The following is a 19,870-nucleotide window of genomic DNA, read 5'->3' as shown; positions in this document are numbered from 1 at the left end:
TAGAGAGCGTTTGGACCAAGGCTTGCTGGCAACATGGCCCTCAGGAGGGGCAATTGGGCAGCAGCTGGGGGCGAGCTACTAATTGCACTTTGGCCTTAATGCCAATGCAAGGCGATTCGCGTTGCGCTCAACGCGGCGCATGCGCAATCGTCTAACGGCTGGAGACATACGCAGCATATGCTAAGCAGCGGCCAACGCCCAATAATGGATATTGATGACAGGCAGATGTAAGTGGTGTAATGACCACAGCAACAGCAACAACAACAACAGCAACAACAATATAAACTACCCAAAAAAAAAGGTGCAACAAGTTGTAAGCCAAAAGACAGCAGCAGCCGTTGCTTACGTAATGAGAAAGGTGCAGACTTAATGCTGCGACGACGGCGACGACGGCGACGACGGCTGAGGTTGCGGATGCAACGCAAACAAGTCGCTGGCAGATGCTGCTGCTGCTGCAGATGCGGCAGCAACTGTTTGTTGTCTGTTATGACGAGAGCAAGGGGGCGGCGCAGGAGGCGGGAGGCTGGGGCTGGATTTTGTGCCCGAGTCTGAGTGTGACTCTGCGTCTCACTTTCGCCTAATGGCAATGATGCGGCAGCATTTGGCCCATATTGCCAGAGACACACTCACACACACTCACACACACACACTCGTACACATCATGACAACGGCGGGAAAAAATCGCAACACACAAACCCTTGCAGCCGCAGCAGCGAATGGTTTTTGGAAAAGCGTTTTTCCGGTTAATGTGCCGCCAGTCAATGCTGCCTGGCATTTGGTTAGTCGCTATAAAAGTGTGGGCCGCCAGCTGTGGTCATGTCAGTGTCGATTCGTGGCGCAGTCAAAGCAGCCAGCGCAGGACTAACAGAGTTTAGCCAACTGAAAATCTATTGCAATAATCGTACAAGTGCAGCCATGAAAGTACGTACGGTGCCTTTTGCGTTGCGCATACGCAATGTGGAACAATAAACAATAATTACGCATACGCCGCGTGCAACAGTCGAAGAATTCCATTTTGTTATTCTTTTTGTTTTTTTTTTCTTTGTGTTTTGTGACATTTGTCTTGACGCGATATCCTTGTTGCTTGCTTTCAATATATCTACACACAGAGTACAGTTTCAGAGCGACTGTGCGCAGCTGCTCAGACAGGCGAACAGTTTGAGGGTCACAGTAAAGATATTCACACAGAAATCTACAGTTTGAGCGCCACAGGCACAACAGCTAAAGTACAGTTTGACATTGACTATAGTAGCAGACAGTTTGACTGTACAGCTTACAGTTTTGAAGTCACTGGGAAGCAGATAGCAATAGGCAAAGTGACAGTTGAGTAGATACACGTATTTATTTTAGTCATACAGTTTGAGAGTCATCGTTGGCAGTAGCTCTTGCACAGTTTGACAGTTACTGTAGACTTTGACTTTAGGTCTGAGCTGAAAATGTAAAGTTTGAGAGCAATAGCAACGCTCTAAGAGAGTCTTGAGTCTAAGAGAGTCTACACACAGTTTTAGAGCCACTACACTTTGTTAGCACGCGAAATAGAGTGCATAGTTTAAGAGTCATTGATCAGTGCACAACTGTTTATGAGGCACTGTTAAAGAGTCGACAGTTATGTTATGCTGAACGAGTCACTGTTTGGGCCACTGTTAACAGTTCAAGTTACAGAAGCAAAAGCTACAGTTCAGATTACAGTTTGACAATCGCCAGCCGCAGTTTCGGAGTCATTGTTTGAGTGTGATTTCTTGATAGGTACAGCTTTAGCTCCTCAACGCAAGAGTCACAGTTTTCGAGTCACTAGCTGAGCATTACTTCCAGGGAATTACAGTTTTAGAGTTACAGACAGTTTGACAGGCTCTCGGCTAGGCTTATTCCGCAGCTGTTGAGCCACAATGCGACAGCATCAACTGAAAGAGTAGACTTACAGTCACAGTTGCAGAGTCACAGCGAGGCTGGACTAGTTTAACAGTTTGAGAGTCATTGGTTAGGTTATATTATTCAAGTCTCACGCTTACTCATACACTCACACACATTCATACACGCTCACAGTTGCAGAGTCATTGGATGTACACAGTCTAAGAGTCACTCTCTTCTTCTCTCTCTCTCTCTCTCTCTCTCTCTCCTGCAGGCCTTTGTGTGTCTCCTGCTGATCGGAGCAGCGAGCGTAACGGCCAAACCCAAGCCCGGAGGAGGCGGCTGGTCTTCGGGTGGCGGTGGCGGCGGCGGCGGTGGCGGTTGGTCATCGGGCGGTGGAGGCGGCTACGGTGGTGGTGGCGGTGGCGGACATGGCGGTGGTGGCGGCGGCGGTGGTGATGTCCAGGTCATCAAAGTCATCACAGAAAGCGGCGGCGGCGGTGGTGGCGGTGGCGGTGGCTGGTCTTCTGGCGGAGGCGGTGGAGGCGGCGGTTGGTCCTCTGGCGGCGGAGGCGGCGGTGGCTGGTCTTCGGGAGGAGGCGGTGGTGGCGGCGGCGGCGGTGGCGACATAAAGCTCATTAAGATCATCAGCCTGGGCAGCGCTGGCGGCGGTGGTGGCGGCCATGGAGGCGGTGGCGGCGGCGGTGGCTGGTCCTCAGGCGGTGGTGGAGGCGGCGGCTGGTCTTCCGGTGGTGGCGGTGGAGGCGGCGGTGGTGCCACCAAGGTCATCAAAATCATTAAGCTGAGCAGCGGCGGCGGCGGTGGCGGTCATGGTGGTGGCGGTGGCGGCGGCGGCGGTGGCTGGTCCTCGGGTGGTGGCGGTGGTGGCGGCGGCGGCGGCTGGCAGCCAGCCGGCGGCTGGGCCTAAGGCTCCCCAGGCACAGCCCCCAACCACAGCAACCTGTATATACTGTACATAACTGAGAAATTGTTTGTAATTTCCTTATTTTTTTTTTAAACTTTTTTTTATATACGAATTTCCTATGTAACAGAAGAAAGAGAAGAAATTGTGTTGTATTATGTAAAAAGATTGCAAAGTCGCAACTTGGCCAAAAGACTACCGAATATTTCACGAATAACCAATAAATGTAAACACTATCAACTGTTAACTAAGGGCCCGAGGGCCTCTGTCTTCCATGCTGCATAGATCTATAAATCTCTGGATTGCCACACAACTGAAGGATCTTTGTCTCACGGTGATATAATGACAGCAAAAGTCTTTTCTTGCATGCCTTTTGTCACGCAGAGAGAGAGAGAGAGGGAGAGAAGGAGAGCTGGAGAGGAAGACTCTAAGCTGATTTATTAGAGTGAGAAAGAGAGGGAGAAATAGAGATAGAGAGCTCTTTTATTGATGGCCATTGTCCAAGTGATTTATGAAAATTGTGCTAAATGACAAGAGCTTGCGAATATACGAATATGGAATACCCTGTAAATTGAAGTGAGACCAAATGGATTCGTGATTAAAAAATGTGAAAGGGAGAGAAAGAAAGAGAGAGAGAGCGGGAGAGAGAAAGAGAAAGGGAGAGAGAGAAAAGAGAGGGGTAAAGAGGGAGAGAGAAAGATACAGAGAGAGAAAGATACAGGGAGAGAAAGATACAGAGAGAGAGAGAGAAAGAGAGATACAGAATGAAAGATAAAGCAAGATCTAGAATGAGAGATTGCGAGAGTGAGGGAGACAGACTCCTGGTGTATGAAACACAGTATACGAATGTGAAACACCCTGTGAATAGAACCAATGGCTCAATGTATGCCAAATGGCAAGAACACTCTCTAATGCCAAGATAGATCCATTTACAAATTTGATTTGAAGCTTTTTTGAGTCAGAGCACAATCATGGTAATCTTTTTGAACTATCTTCTGCTCATGTTCACTGCACACAATATATTTTAGGCGAGCTCTGAACCAAATATCTTGGGCAAATATCGAAACTGCTTCAAGTTCTATACCAAATACAACATTAAATTACATAAATATACCTATTTTAAATTGGGTATTCCATTTCGACTTTAATCTATATAAATATCTATGGATATAAGGGTCATTCTTGATTTTCAACCGATTGCAGGGTATCTGTGGAGTCGAGTCGCCCGTATTGTTGGGCTGGCCCTGGCTAGCCATTGTTGTAAATTGCTCAATTTGTTAATAACAAATAAATAGTTAATAAATGGCAATTAGTAAATGGCAAAACGTTGCGAACATCAGCAAAAAAATAAGATTTAATGCAAATCAAAAACGCGCGCGTGCTTAGTTTTTGATGCGTTTTTAGCCGCAAGCGTTTCGACTAGGCCACACACACAGATGTCAAAGACAAGTAGAAGAAGAAGAAGTCGAAGAAGATTTTCCAGACTCGTTGCGCAGCTGTGGGTGAAAGGCAACAGTAGTTCGCTGTGAAGGACACTCGCTGACTGACTGACTGACTGATTGACTGACTGAGCGAGCGACCGATTGACCGATTGACCGATTGATTGATGTAATTGGGGTTAATCAAGCTGGCAGCACAATTTGCATGCTAATTATGAAGAGCCACAAGATGTGGGGATGGGGGAGGCGGAATGATGCCAATGCGTTTGCCGCGCATTAAAAAACCATTAAAGATCAGCTCATTGGACGGACGGTTGCGCTCCACTTTATAGCTCCCCTCCTCACCCCACTCAATCTGGGGTGCATGTGTGTGTGTGTGCGTGTGTGTGTGACTGTTGCCACATCCATTCAGATTTGCATGTGAAGCATGCATAATAAATGCCACCAATCAATGAATCTCCACTTCCAAGCCCCAACAAATATTACATGAAATATAAACACGCCCCAAAACAAACAAAAAATACGCGTCGATGCCGCCGCCGCTTTGGCTGCCAATGCTTTATGTATCAATTAGATGGAAGCCGATAAAAAGAGACACACAAAAAACCGGAACAGCGAGGGAGACGGAGGGAGAGAGAGAGAGAGAGAGAGAGAGAGAGAGAGAGAGAGAGAGAGAGAGAGAGAGAGAGAGTGAGAGATCGAGGGGAAGGGCAGCCAGCAAGGTGTGCAAGCCAACAAAAAAAAGACCACCTGATTGTCAGCTTATGCGTCGAACGAGGGATGCTCGTAACGAAGCTCAGTTGAAATATTTATGAATGTAACTGATGTCAATTCCAAAATAAAAGAAAAGTATTAAAAACATAAACTGCTTTTAGTTTAACTCCTGAGAAACTTACCAATCAGTCAGTCAAACAGTTAGGCAATCAAAAAATGAGATATTTAGTGAATTGGTCAGTCGAGCAGTCAGTCAATCAATCAGCCACTGAATCACTCAATCAATCAGCTAGTAAAACAGTCGCTCAGTCATTCAGTCAGATATTCAGTCAGTCAATCAAAGAGTGAAAAATAGAGTGAATCAGTCAGTCGAACAGTCTGTCCGTCAATCGGCCAGTAAAACAGTTAGTCAATCAACTATTATTCCGTTGGCATATAGTTAATAGTCTATCTTTTTTAATCCATCAATTAATCAAACTTATACAATCAGGCAATGAGTCAGACAGTCAATCAACCAGTGAATCACATCATCAATCACACAATCAGCTAATAAAAGTTTATCTTTCTGTCAACATCCAGTGAAACATCTGTCAATCAATCAAATCTATAATTTAGACAATCAATCAAGCAGACAATAAATCAACTTAGTCAATCAGTAATCAGTTAGTCAATCATTAAGTGAATCACATTATCAATCGGCATGTAAAAATTAATCAATCTGTTAGCATGTAGCTGATAATCTGTCGATCAATCAATCGAAACGCAACAATCAATCAGACAATAAATCAACATAGTCAATCAATCAGTCAATCAATGAGTGAATCACATAATCAATCGCCCAATCAGCCAGTAAAAGACAATCAATCTATTAACATCTAGTTAATCATCTGTCAATCAATCAAATCTATAATATAGATAATTAATCAGTAAGGCAGTAGATCCACATGTTCAATCAGTAATCAGTCAGTCAATCAACCAATGAATCAGATATCAATCAGCACATGATAGTCAATCAATCTGTTAACATTTAGTTGATCATTGTCAATCAATCATTCAATCTTTTGGTTGAATCATCAATCAACCAGACAATAAATCAACATAGTCAATCAGTCAGTCAATCAGTAAGTGAATCACATAATCAATCGCTTAATCAATCAATGAAAGTCAATCAATCTATTAACATCTAGTTGAGCATTGTCCATCAATCAAATCTATAATTTAGATAATCAATCAGTAAGAAAGTAAAACAACAGTCAATCAGTCAGTCAATCAATAAGTGAATCACATAATCAATCACTCAATCAATGTTAACATTTAGTTGATCATTGTCAATCAATCAATCGAATTTATAACTCATACGATCAATCAGTCAGTCACTCAGTCAATCAGTTCGTAATTGTCCCATCAAGCTGTCAATTAATCAATCAAGAATTTCAGTTACTCAATCAATCCATTAGTCAGTCAAGGTGATCTCTTGGCAAATCGAGAGATTACCCCTCGTTGGAAATTTTATGTTTTCCCTTTCCTTCTGCTTTGTATGTTATTATTATTGTATTTACATATTTATTTTGTTTGCTTTGCTTTGTCTTTGTTTTTGTTGGCTTTATTTGTTGTTTTGTTTTTAGTTATTGTGTTCATCGCGAAAGACTATGGAATGTGTTTTTGTTTTTTGTTGGCTGAAGCAAGTCTTGGCGATTGTTTTAAGCGTGTTGCCGTTGCTACCTCATTGTTGGATCTGGGATCGGGTTGTAATACCCGAAGATACAATAGCTACCACACGGCTATGTCGGATGGCATTAACACCGAAGGCACTTAGATATTGATAAATAGCCCAGCATACGCAAATCGACGGGGGGGTCAGGTCGGTTCGGCAGCTCTCTGAGCGTATTAGTAATCCATATTTGTAATGATTGAAAAAGAGTTGAAATTAATTTATTGACTGCGATCTGAGGCCGCGTTTTCTATAGAATGCCGTCAATGCAGTTGGCCAATACACACAATGCCACTGCCAATAAAAAGATCAACAACAGTCGTCAAGCGATAGATAAACAAATAATTTGTTTAACACATTTCTGGCCATAAGGAGCCGTGGGCCAAGGTTAATCGTTGGGAAAGTGACGCACACCGGAATGGGGCCAAACTGAAAGAAGAAGACATCCATCCCATATGCTTGGCCGGAAAATTATTTGGATGTCTGGCCCATTGATTGACATTGAAGACGCATTCGGAAATGAAAAGTGAAAGTGGCCAAAATATAAAATAAAATAAAATTGATACCATAATGAGTGTGTGAATCTATTTTTGTATCTTTCCATTTCCATGTAAAGTCCCCTTCCGCATCGTGATCTCTTTTCAATATTCACACAGCATACAGCCCTCAAAGCGCACACGAGATGAATGAAATTTGATCTGGTTTCCAAGCGAACAACCAGCTCAAATTAGTTAGTTAGTCAAGCATTGACGTATCTGACTGGCAAATAATTGCAAGCTCATCGGGGCATGGCATGGCATGGCATATACTGGACACACCTTTGAGTGACTGAATGAATGATGGCCATATTGACGATCGATTTGACACTGAGTTAACTTTTAGTGTATTTTATCACAAATGCTGCTCTGGAACCAGCTCGAATTGAATTCAGCTCGGGTTAAATGCAAATCGTTTGGAAATCAACTATATACACATATGTGTATATATGTATTACTATTGTATATATATATGTAAGTAAGACTACCCAAAGTTGCTAAAGTATCCAGTGAGCGATTCTAGGGCTGAACCCAACTAGTCGAGCCTACATGACTCAGTTCATATTCTGACGAGACTAGTTAAGATCTATGGGAGCTACATTATTCAGTTCTTTATAAACAACTCAATTTGACTCTAGTACTCCAGTGAGAAATGCCTTTACTTTTATATTATATCCATATATATACATATTATGGATGATTAATCATATAGTATATCATATATCTTAGATTAGGATTGAGATTGAGATTGAAATGCATCGCTTTGTGGTGATTGAAAAATTCCATTTCTTTCCAATCCATATACATGTAATAATCTGGTTAGTGATATAATGTAACGTATGCACATTACCATAATTTCCCATGGCGCGTAATTGAAGCACAGTGCAGAAGTGTTTTAGGTATATTTTCTATACTCAATCGTTTTACTTTTGGGGTGGCCAGTTATATTTCTCTTTGTGCTCAGGAGGCGTTGGGCATTACCATGTTTATACGATGTTGACCTTCGAAACTAACTCAAAATATTTAGGTAAACAAATTGTATGGCACAAAAATACTTAAAGTACGGATAATGAATGAAAGCTTGAACTGTTTTTTAACACCTTATAGACTTTTGAACACTACCTTTTTCAGCTTTGTAAAAATTCATTATTAAAATGCTTCTCTCAGTAGAGTTCAGTTGTGTAGTAAATGTCTCCTATATAAGTCAAAAATATTAGCTTTATCTTCAATATAAAAATCATAGCATAGTGAGTTACTATTAGTAACCGAACGAGTTCGAAAATCCTAAGCTCATAAAAATAAACTTGTTTACAAATTTCGTATAATCCAATGGGCCATTTTTGGGTAGCAAGTTGAACCTGCTAAACTTGATTGATATGTCTATATGAAAAGTTGCAGTGTGGTATCATACGAGAAGCAAGGGTTTGAGTAGAACCTTGAAAAAAAAAACAAGTAAGAAAGCTCTAGTCGAGACTGCTCGACTACGAGATCCCCTGAACCCTACAAGCAACTGATATTTCAAAAATAATTAGCAAACACACACGCATACAAACAAACACACGCACACACATACACATCCAAACAAACACACGCATACACACACACTCACATACACAGGCGATTGCGCTTGGGTTGCGCTGCAGTGTTGGCAATATAATGAAAACTTATTTGTTGAATAATTTAATTTCTAGACGTACGATCGTAATGAAACTTTCAGAACGTAATCATAATGTTAAAATGTATGTGTATACCGAAGCTCAAGTCTCTAGTATTTGATATACGACTTTTACAAAGATGAGGGTGAGGGGGTGGATTTAGGGGTGAGGGGTAAATTTTAACAAAAACCGAAATTGTATAAAATACATCTTTATATACATTTTAAATTTGGAGACTCTAGCTTGAAAGATGTAGGAGATATAATTGTTTAAGTGATCTTCGATAAGGTTTTTTATCGATAAAAAAATATCGGAATGAGTTATCGTTTTTTAGTGGTAAACTCGATCTGCGCGTGATATATACGGACATTTTAAAAAAAAGTTGAAGTCTCTAGCTCTTATATCTTCTGAAATCGACGCGTTCATACATACGGACGGACGGACGGACGGACGGACGGACGGACGGACGGACGGACGGACGGACGGACGGACGGACGGACAGACAGACGGACAGGGCCAAATCGACTCAGCTTGTCGTCCTGATCAAGAATATATATACTTTGTGGGGTCTGCCACGCCTCCTTCTGCCTGTTACATACTTTTAACAAAACCATTATACCCTGATTTCCCATTTTCAATGGGTTCAGGGTATAATAACCTTAATACAAAAGTAGCTGAAGAACTCACAGCAATTTAAAATTGTTTAAAGTCCATTCAACTAAATTCAATTCAATCAAATTCAATTCATTTCAATCATTATATTATCAATACTCGTTTAATTTCATTAATACTGTGTTAATTCAATTATACCCACAATTAGTTAAACCCTATTTTGTTACATGCTAATATATCTGGAGGTTTAAGTACGACTCAGCTAGTTTCTCTGATCAGTATTATCACTTATAGAGCCTGCCACGCCTACTACAGCCCATTGCATAAATTGGGAATATTCATTTTCAATGGGTTCCCATTCTATATAAATCGTACGCAATTTTTGACTCTAAGCTCGTCTGAGCCGGGAAAACGCAAAGAAAGTTTTACATAAAATATTTACAAAACTTGTATAATTCGTATTATTTATTTGAACAGCAGATTAATGATTGCTAGAGATGTCCAAGAAATGAATATTAATTAAAATTAATTAAATTATTACTGCTGCTGCTGCTGCTGCTACGTCAGCCTATTTATGATCTATTAGATAATGCCCGGGCCCGGGTTTGGGGCTGTGCCAAATGCATGTCATATGAAGCTTCTTCATTAATATTCATATGCGATGGACTGAAAAGTGTGTGGCCCAGAGGGCACAGAGGGCGCACCCAGCCAGCGCTACATGTAGATATGGCTATGGTCGATGGCTATCGCTATGGCTATCGTCGATAGGTAGATAGACCCGTTTGCATCGATATCACTTCCCTAATGAGCCGACACGTTTATTAGCACATAATTAATGGGCTGGCATTAAGACCTGACTACTATAACTCTCCGTTTCTGTTCGATCCACTCATCCCGCCTCACGCCGTCAGCCAAACCCTATTTGCTGCTAATGATATAATAATTTTTTTTTTTGCCATTATTGGGCAATGACAGAAAACTTTAGCAAATATTTTCGAAAGACGCAATCGGAGTGGATCAGCCATATGCATATGGACGTATACTTGGCCAAAGACTAACCCATGCAGTGGGGTACCCTGTAAAATGTTGTCGAGTGATTCTTAAGCTGTTTGCCATCCACTTGATGTACATCTATTTGAAAAATCAGTTAGTCTTAAGTTGTGTATTGTTTAATCTGTACAGTTTATAGAGTTCCTATAGCAGCTTCTTGCATTTGAGCTCAATATTAATTCAAAATATTACCCGTATGATAAAATTTATCGATAACTTTGCATATATTGGCTAGTAAATTTCTATGGGGACGATAATAATTGATAATGCAAATAAATATTTAAAACATGCTCGTTGACTGCATGCTTATAAATCGATAACATATCGATAACGAACGTGTTATCGCTATCGTGAATGATATTTATCGATTTTCTGACGTAATACTAACTCAACAAGCGATCATGTCTAAAAATCACTCGATAAAACTATGTATCGAACGTGTTATCGATAACATGTCTGTAAACTAATTAACGAACAACGTTTCCACTGTTTAAATTATAAAATCAACTTTTGCTCATACCATTCCATTTGCATTTTTCTATTGTAGAGCTACGCTACATTCTCTTTGACTTTCTAAAATCTGGCTCATGAAACGATAACATAGCGATAGCTTTGGCAAGCATCGATTGCTGCCTGAACTCTACGAGATCCACTCAATAAGTTCTCTTTGAAATGTATTATCGATAACAAGTAATAATGATTCAATTACCATATAATCACAGGAGCTTAAAAAACAACTTTCGATTATATATCGGTTTCCCAAGCAACAATGCTAAAAAATTGCCATGAAAATTGATATCTGATAAATGGCAACTGGAGTTACATTAATTATAATTCGTTAAATGATGATGCAAGTCCAACACCCAAAGAGAGAACCTGGGCATAACTTATTGCTGCTGTTGTTGCTGTTGCTGTAGTTGCTGTTGCTGTGGCTGTTGTAGGCATTAATAAAACAACATCCGCAGACGGCATAGATCCGCGGAATTGGCATAGTGTCGAGTTTCTGGGCATTACGAATGAAATATTTGTAATAACTCAATAAACAATTTGCATTTGAAGCTCGCCACACACGCACACACGCACGCATTTAGCGAGAGCGAGAGCGTGTGAGCGGGATGCGAATAGAAAGTGAGAGTGAGAGTGAGAGTAAGAGTGAGACGGAGACGGAGGCTGATAAAGATAAAACTTGAAACGCAGCTGCCAAAAATGTTGCGCAGCCGCCGTTGAATTAATGAAAGGCCAGCGCAACTGTTTGGGCCATGGCACTGGGATGGCACTAAAGCGACACACACGCACACACACGCACACACTCGCACACACACGCACAGCCACTGCCAATGGAGATTGTAGCAAATGCTGAACTAATGCGCGCCCTTGTATAAAACGCGTGGCCGGGTCAAGCTGGGCCATCATTGAACGGTTGGACATCGAGGGCTTAAGCACGACCAACGTGAAGATGAATGTAAGTGCAGGAGCCGCAGCAACAGTTGCTATAATTAGCTACCACAGCAAGTGCAAGTGCCTAAAAAGAAAAAAACAAACTCAAAGTGCCAAAAAACACAAACGAACGAACTCATTGAAAGCAAACAAAACAAAAAGACAAACAAGGACTAAACTGTGTCTATCCATATAAATAATTTACTATATTATCCAATTGGTTGGTTTTTTTTTTTAATGTGCCCAATTTTTTTTGTTTCTGTTTCGTGATCTTTAAAGTTCATTGGCGCTCTATTGGTGCTACTCGCCTGCTCTCTGTGCGGCCTAAGCGCCGCGGATTTGGGGCTGAAGCAAGCGAATCGCTTCGAGGAGAGCAGCTACGGCAATTCGCGCTATCAGATCTTTGAGGTGCACAATCATTATCAGGGCAAGAGCCACGCCTACTTGCCGCCTACACAGAACAGCCAGCAGCAGCAGCAGTTGCAGCCGCAACAGCAGCAGCAGTTGCAGCCGCAGCAGCAACAGCAACATGTTGTCGCTGGCAACGATGACAATTTGGATGTTTCATTTCTGAGCTTTGGCGATGAGGGACAAGGGCAGGCGCAGCCCTTGCCAGTGGCACAGCCAGTGGTGCAGCCCGTGGCTCAGCCAGTGGTGCAGCCTGCGTCTGTTCCGGTGCCTTTTCCTTCCAACTATCAGCATGATTTCCAGCGCAAGCAGGCGCCTCAGCCAGCTGTTGCCTATAGCACGCCAGCCTATTTGCCGCCCACTGTTGCCACGCCCAACCTGCAACAGCAGCAGCAGCAGGCATATCAATCGCCAGTTGCCACCACTTTGAACGCTGCTGCACCACAGGTATTCGCGGAGCCAGCAACTGGCTATCAGGCGCCTGACTATCTGCCACCCACTGCAAGCAGCTTAGAGCAGCAGCAACAGCAGCAACAGCAACAGCAGCAACAGCAACAGCAGCAGTTGGTGCAACAGCAACAAACACAGCTTGTCGCCAAGCCTTTCTATAGTGCCAACGACTATCTGCCACCCACAGCAACAACAACAACAACGACAACAGGCACAGCAACTGCAACAGCTGCTTCCATTGTCAGCTACCCACAGCAGCAACAATTGCAACAGCAGTTGCAACAGATTCCACAGCAGCAACAGGTCTATCACGCACCAGCTTATTTGCCACCCGATAGCAACAGCATTGACAGCAGTAGCAGCAGCAACATAGCTAGCAGTAGCAGCAGTAGCAGCAGCAGCAGCAGCATTGTTAGCAGCAATTCACTTCAATCAAATTATCAGGCCTCTGGCTATCTGCCACCTGGCTATGACTTTACGAATCCCGAAACAGCTTCCCAGCAACAGCAACAGATTCTAGCACCACAGCAACTGCCCCAGCAACTGCCTCAGCAACTGCCCCAACAATTGCCCCAGCAGCTGCCTCAGCAACTGCCCCAGCAACTGCCTCAGCAACTGCCTCAGCAACTGCCTCAGTCTGTGCCACAAGCAACTCTGCCTCAGGCAGCCGCACCAGCAGCTGCTTATCATGCTCCTGGCTACTTGCCACCTGGCTACGATTTCAGCAATCCCGACCAGCTGCCTTTGGATCAGATCATTGAGCAACCCCAGCTGCCAGCCGTGCAGCCAGCAACAGTTGGTGAGTATCGCACGCCAGGCTACTTGCCGCCCAGCTACGATGTAGTCAAGTCACAGACGCATGCGCAAGCACAGCAAACGAACGTCGTTTATCAGGCGCCACAGCAGCAGCCGCAGCCGCAGCAGCAATTGCAGGTGCAACAGCCGCAGCAGCAACAGCAATTGCAGGTGCAACAGCCACAGCAACAGCAGCAGCCACAGCAACTCAGCCATCCTGGTGCGCTGCCTGAGGGCTACGACTTTACCAAACCCGAGAACTTTGAGGCTGCCATTGCTGAGCTGCACAGTCTGCAAACGCAAACCAAATTGCTTAAGCAGCAGCAGCAACAGCAACAGCAGCAACAGCAACAGCAGCAGTTTCAGCTGCAGCAGCAGCAGCAGCAACAGCAGCAATTTCAATTGCAACAGCAACAACGTTCAGCTGGTTCCAACATCATTTATGGCGTGCCCAAGCAACAGCAGCAGCAACAGGTAAGGACAACAGCAACTGCTGTTGCTCCTGCTGCCTATCAGCCTGCACCCACTGTGGTGGCCGCTCCACTGCCCGCACCGCCCACACAGCACACACACATTCATGCGCTGAGGAGCTACATGAACACCGTGCAGCCGTATGCGCGCTACGGCCAGCCGCAGCAGCTGCAGCTGCAACTGCAGCAACGTGTGCAGCAGCAACAAGTGCAGCAGCAACAGGTGCAGCAGCAATTCGTTGAGGTGGCGCCCATGTACCGTGAGCAATCGAAGCGTCCACGTTTCTATGCCCCAGCCATGTCCTACGCACGCACTGCGGTGCCCACGCAGTACCACCAACACCACCACCACATCTTTCACGCCCAACGCCAGCAACGTCAGCAACATCAGCAGTATCGGCAGCAGCAGCAGCCACTGCCTCTGCCACTGCCACGCCCCGTGCTGAATCTACAGGCACAGCAGTCGCTGCAGAAGTTCATGCCCCGCGAAATGCAATTGGCCGTCAATGTGGCCGTCGCTGCCGCCTCGCCCGTTGCCCGCGGCAGCTCCAGGGTGCGCACCGTGCAAATCGTCAAGCCGCATGAGGTGCGCACGTTCAAGGTGCTGGAAACTTTGGATGCTGCTGGCGTCAAGACCATCAAGATCCTGGGCACCAGCAACGAGCAGCCGCGCGGCCATCATCACATTATCAAGGTGATCAGCCAGGATGCCAACAATGTGGAGACACATGTGCAGACGGTCAAGATCTACGACGATCAGCAGGAGTATCAGCAGCCACAGCAACAGCAACAGTTGCCAGCGGGTGCGCCTCGCGGCTATTTGCCACCAAATGTGGCAAGGCCACGCGAGCGAATTGTGCGACAAACGCGACCGCTGCGCCTGCTGCCTGTCTCCAGGCATTGAGTCCCACACACACACATACACACACACACACACATACACATATATATCAACACACAGACTCGTAGCACTGATTAGTTTAATTTCATCAAAGCGTATCGAATTTGTTGCCGGCTCGCGCGCTGTGCAAATCGCGCGCAAGTTTCATTTCTCAATCTAATTTCGACTTTTTTTTTCGAATCCAGTTTAACGAATTGTTAACTAATAAATTTACTTATGTACATAAATGGCTGTTTTGTCTTATCGATATTTATCGATATTTGAGGGATTCGAAGAAGTGAATCAAAGCAGACTACGAATTGACTGATTGATTGAAGTGATTTTATCACTGACTGACTGGAAAATTGAATGATTGATTGAAGTGATTGAATCATAGAATGACTTCTAGAATGATTGATTGATTGAAGTTATTGACCGCATGAGTTTTACTCAGTCTCAGTCTCTTCTTGACTTCTGGTCAATTTAGCTCATTGATTGATTGATTGGCTTCTGGTTGGCTACAAATCTGATTGATTGAACATAAACTCTCATTTAATTCTCGATTGATCGATTTTTGGCTGATTGATTGACTCACTGATTCTTGACTCCTGGCTGACTAATACTCTCACGGATTGACCTACATCCGATTGATTAATATTCTGACCAATAGCTTGACTGATAAACTGGCTGCCGAATAATTCCCTGGCTAACTGACCCACTGGCAGACTAATTGATTGGCTTTCAGGCATCGATTGCGTAACATACGGATCGAACGATTGAGTCACCGTCCGGTAATCACAGATGGCGTCCCAGCTCGTCTCATACACATTCAATTTGGACCTTTATCAACTGACTTTACGGGTATTCCAATCAAGCCTGCTTAAGATGCGCACTGCTGACCTTCGCCGTATTTTATGTGTTGTCGATTTGTACACTTTAAATATTTATCGGTAAATTAGCTAACACAGCGGCGGCTTAGCCACCGTGGTTAGAGAAAGTCCCAGTCCGGCATATGCAAATTGAATAGTTGACGCGACGAAAATTGAATGGAAAACCCACAAGCGCGAGCACAACAATGGAAAAGTCGAACAAATACCAATCAAAACATACTTAGAGCTCAATCAAAGCGCAGTCTTACAACTGCTGATTGATCAGTGTCGCGCTCTCCCATCGTCTCAGCGGTGTCTCGCTCTCTTTCTGCTTGACTTAATTGCTCAACGGCTATCAACATCGGCTGCCGTGTGACATAACTAGATGACGCACGCACACACTCAACTGGGCTACACCCAGTTCCGAGGGCCCAGTCAATGGGCCAATGTCATCGAGTGATGGGTTTATTTGTCCATTTCTCAAATATTTTGCCTCTTGTTTGTTCATGTATTTTATTTTCCCTTTCTTTCTATTTGCACTCATTGATCTCCGGAGATGCAAAAGCCGAAGAGACTCGACATTTTTATGTGTGGGATTTCTTTAAAAGTGGATCTCCAGCTAAAAATATCTTTACTTTACCTAGTATGACTCGAAATTCTATTATTATTGATTTGGCTAGAGTATACTAATTGACTATGTATCTTTAATTTACTTTCAAATTTTTATTTGAGCTAAAAAATTTCGCCAATTTTATACTTTTTATCTTAGCTAGCTTTATCTAAAATTGATTCTCTGACAGCTTCAGTAGATCAAATAAATATTACAGGGCATCACTGAGCCCATCACACTCCACTCCAATGCCGCGTTCCCAGTTTGTTTTCAGGCAGATCGTGCCTTAAAGTCCAGCCAAATGCCGCCCTTGTGGGCACCCACAAAGATATACGGATCTAGCTCGATGCCATCTAGGGTACGTACATTGACATGCACCTCGTACCGCCTAACTATGGCGGCTAACGCGGCCTTGGTTTGGGTGAGGCCCAGGCGTATGCCCACGCACTGACGCGGTCCATTGCCAAAGCCGAGAAAGACGCCCAGCTGCTGGAAACGCTTGAGGCCGCCATTTAGAAAGCGCTCGGGTCGAAATCGTTCGGGTTCTGGATAATAGTTGGGATCGTGATGCAGTCCATAGATGGGTATCATTACATTGTCGCCTGGCAACATTTGCAGCGGACTGCTATGGTGGCTGCCATGGAAGGTGTACGGCTCGGTGCAGGTCTTCGACGCCCAGCCGCCAGCTGGATAGATGCGAAGGGTCTCTATTAAGAATGACGGATAGGGAAGAATTGGTAAATAGATCTCTGGTCTGTTGGTTAAACTATCAAAAGATAACTATACGAAAATTTGCCAGCAATCTATATGAAGCAAGTGGAGAATATATGCATATACCAAGTATAAATGTATGTAGGCGCAAAGGAAGATGCAGGAGAAGAAAGACAGACGAGTAAAAGAGTGAAGAAAAGAGAGAGGGAAAGACAGAGATACAGAAAGAGAAAAAAGAGAGAGAGAGAGAGAGGAAGGGAGGGACTAAGCAGAGAGTGAGCCAGAGAGGAAAAAAAGAATACAAAGTAGAGATAGTGAGAATGAGAGATGGAGAAAAAACAAGTGAGAGAGTTGGGGGAAATATAGAGAAAGAGACAGAGATAGAGAGAGGAAAAGAAAAAAATATTAAAATGAAAATGAAACCTAGTGTAATAGATGGAGAGAGGGAAGACAAGGGAGATAGAGAGACAGAGACGAAATAAAGGACGAAGAGAGGGAGAGGAGAAATAAAGGACAAAGTGAGAGAAACAAAAAATAGGAAAAGTAAAAGATAGGTAAAGACAGATTTTATACAATGTTTTCATCATAAATACATATGCTCCAACCAGATTTATGAGTAAAGATATATGTATGTATGTATATATAGTCGAGTATCGCTAAATGGAACATCATGATAAATCGAACAAATTTTATCCCCTTGAAAAATAATCGTTCTTGATAGTTAGAGCTTCTGAGTAAATCGAAAAAAATGTGATCCCTAGTTTACCATGGTATATGTAGCTACTCATTGAACTCACCGTGTAGGCAGGCACTCAGATAGGGCAGCTCACTGAGCACCTCGAAACGGGGCAGCAGCTGATCCTTGGGGGTGGCCTTGTCCAGCTCCAGCCACAGTTGCTGCTGGCACTCCGGATACCTGCCGAGCTGTACAGAGACAAGTCTAGGATTAGCCGAAGGTAGCTACGGCAGCAAAGGCAATTCACCAATAGCAGGCAGTGGGCGATGGTCGAGGAGCTGGTGTCCAGGCCATCGAACATGAAAGTCATGGCATGGGAGGTGAGCTGCTCTTCGGTGAGCTGATGCTGCCGCTGCATGTCCAGCAGATGGTTGATGAAATCGTTGCGCTCCTGTCGCCGGCAACGCCTCAGATGGAAGGACTGCCGCACCAGATCGCCAAAGAAGCGCTCATATGAGGGCGGCACGATCTTGGGCCTGAGGCAGCGCGGCAGCCGCGGAAAGAGCCCGTTCAGAGCACCCGACAGAGCCAGGCGGTAATTCTCCTCCGACATCTCCTTATTGTGCTGCGCCACGGGCAAGCGGCTATCCGTAAAGCTGCGTGCCTCGATGCCTAACACGCAGTCTAAGAGATTCTCGCTGGTAAAGCGCAATCCCAGCTGGAACCATAAAAATATAATGAAACTAACCAGCCAACAAGGGATATCGCAATGAGTAACATTGAAGACTCACATCTGTGCCATCGAAGGGCTGACCGCTCCTTGACTGCTCATCGATGTAATCGCAGAGCCGGCCGCAGATCCGCTGCATATTGCTGTAGGCATTGCGTATGCGCCCGCTGGTCAATAGGGGCGAGAAAATACCGCGCTGCTGCCGCCACTCATCGCCATCCAGTACAAAGGGATTGCACGCTATGAACGGATCCTTCCGTGTGTCCACCATGCGCGAGGCATCGTTGTTTTCGAAGCATCGAAAAGCACTCACGAGCACCTCGTTGATCAGCTTCGGCTCCAACAACAGCAACTTAGGTGCTCTCATCAGGTAGGCACCCACATAGCTGTGCGTCGAGCGGTACTGCCTATAAATTAGAGAGTGCCCAGTGATGAAAATAAGAGAAAGAAGAACATAAAAGAGGTGGATGAGGAAGGGAAAGCTGGAAAAAGAATCCTAATTGAGAAACATTAGAGGAAGAAAAAGAAGAGGAAGAGGAACAGTAAGAGTAAAGAGACAGGAAGAGTGAGGGAACAAGAAGAGGAAGAAAAGAAACACAACAAGTAAAAGGGGAAGCTAGAGAAGCGAAGTTGGAAAGGAAGCTGGAGAAGAATCTGATGGGGAAGCTGGAGTGAGAACCCTCACTGACAAACATTAAAGAAAGAAGAAGGAAGAGGAGGGCAAGCAATGGGAAGCCGAAGGGGAAGATGAGAGATAAGAGAGCATTTTATGAAAGAGGAAGGAAAGGTAAAGGAAATCTTGAAAGAGGAAGAGGAAACAATACATCATCATATCCACATCCTAGTCCCATCTGATGCCGCACTCACATATAAAGATCACGCATATCGTTCAGGAAATGTCGCCTCGGCCACACCATGTTGGGAAAAGATCCCAGCAGAGGCAGGGCGTACGGCTCCCAAACTCCACGTCTGCGCCAGTGTCCAAAGTTCCATGCGAGAAACACGAACAGCGCGAGGAACAGCACGATGAGCACCAGCAGCAGAGCGTGTAACATGCCAGCTGAGAGTCCGGACGAGCGTTGACTGACAACTGACTCCATAATAGCATCGAGTTGCATTCGGATGGGAGCCACCACTTCAGTCAATGGCTGACCAGACGTTACGTCGCGTTATGCAATAGCACACGACAATTTTCTGGATTGATTGACGTTGCGAAATTGCTAGATTTTCATTATCAAATTAGATGCTAAATGTACTGTTAAATGTGTGGGTGTGTGTGTGTGTGTGTGTGTAGCACGTGTCTACTATTATTAGCTTTGAGAGGAATATTCAATATATATATAGGTA

At 44.2% G+C, this 19,870-nt stretch overlaps 3 protein-coding genes across 3 annotated transcripts; 2 read left to right on the top strand and 1 right to left on the bottom strand.

The window, feature by feature from the left end:
* The first annotated feature begins 832 nt into the window (after nucleotides 1-832).
* LOC108657820 (uncharacterized) lies at nucleotides 833-3,017 on the top strand. The gene is made up of 2 exons (XM_018110466.3): nucleotides 833-921; nucleotides 2,123-3,017. The coding sequence occupies exons 1-2, from the start codon at nucleotides 916-918 to the stop codon at nucleotides 2,774-2,776; spliced, it is 660 nt and encodes a 219-aa protein (XP_017965955.3). The 5' UTR covers nucleotides 833-915; the 3' UTR covers nucleotides 2,777-3,017.
* An 8,842-nt stretch (nucleotides 3,018-11,859) lies between these two features.
* On the top strand, nucleotides 11,860-15,175 carry LOC108655740 (uncharacterized). Its single transcript, XM_089264494.1, has 2 exons — nucleotides 11,860-11,949; nucleotides 12,204-15,175. Exons 1-2 carry the CDS (start codon nucleotides 11,944-11,946, stop codon nucleotides 14,949-14,951), a joined length of 2,754 nt encoding a protein of 917 aa, XP_089120620.1. The 5' UTR covers nucleotides 11,860-11,943; the 3' UTR covers nucleotides 14,952-15,175.
* Nucleotides 15,176-16,591: 1,416 nt separating this feature from the next.
* Cyp28c1 (Cytochrome P450 28c1) lies at nucleotides 16,592-19,711 on the bottom strand. The gene is made up of 5 exons (XM_018108616.3): nucleotides 19,391-19,711; nucleotides 18,585-18,930; nucleotides 18,101-18,511; nucleotides 17,915-18,041; nucleotides 16,592-17,113 (listed from the first exon to the last, which is right to left on the bottom strand). The coding sequence occupies exons 1-5, from the start codon at nucleotides 19,639-19,641 to the stop codon at nucleotides 16,677-16,679; spliced, it is 1,572 nt and encodes a 523-aa protein (XP_017964105.2). The 5' UTR covers nucleotides 19,642-19,711; the 3' UTR covers nucleotides 16,592-16,676.
* Between the last annotated feature and the right edge of the window lie 159 nt (nucleotides 19,712-19,870).

This window comes from Drosophila navojoa, chromosome X (assembly GCF_054131105.1).
Source record: "Drosophila navojoa isolate 15081-1374.11 chromosome X, UAZ_NAV_1.0, whole genome shotgun sequence".
Taxonomy (NCBI): Eukaryota; Metazoa; Arthropoda; class Insecta; order Diptera; family Drosophilidae; genus Drosophila; species Drosophila navojoa.
Note: the sequence above shows the minus strand (reverse complement) of the source record. Positions and strands in the feature narration are given on the sequence as shown.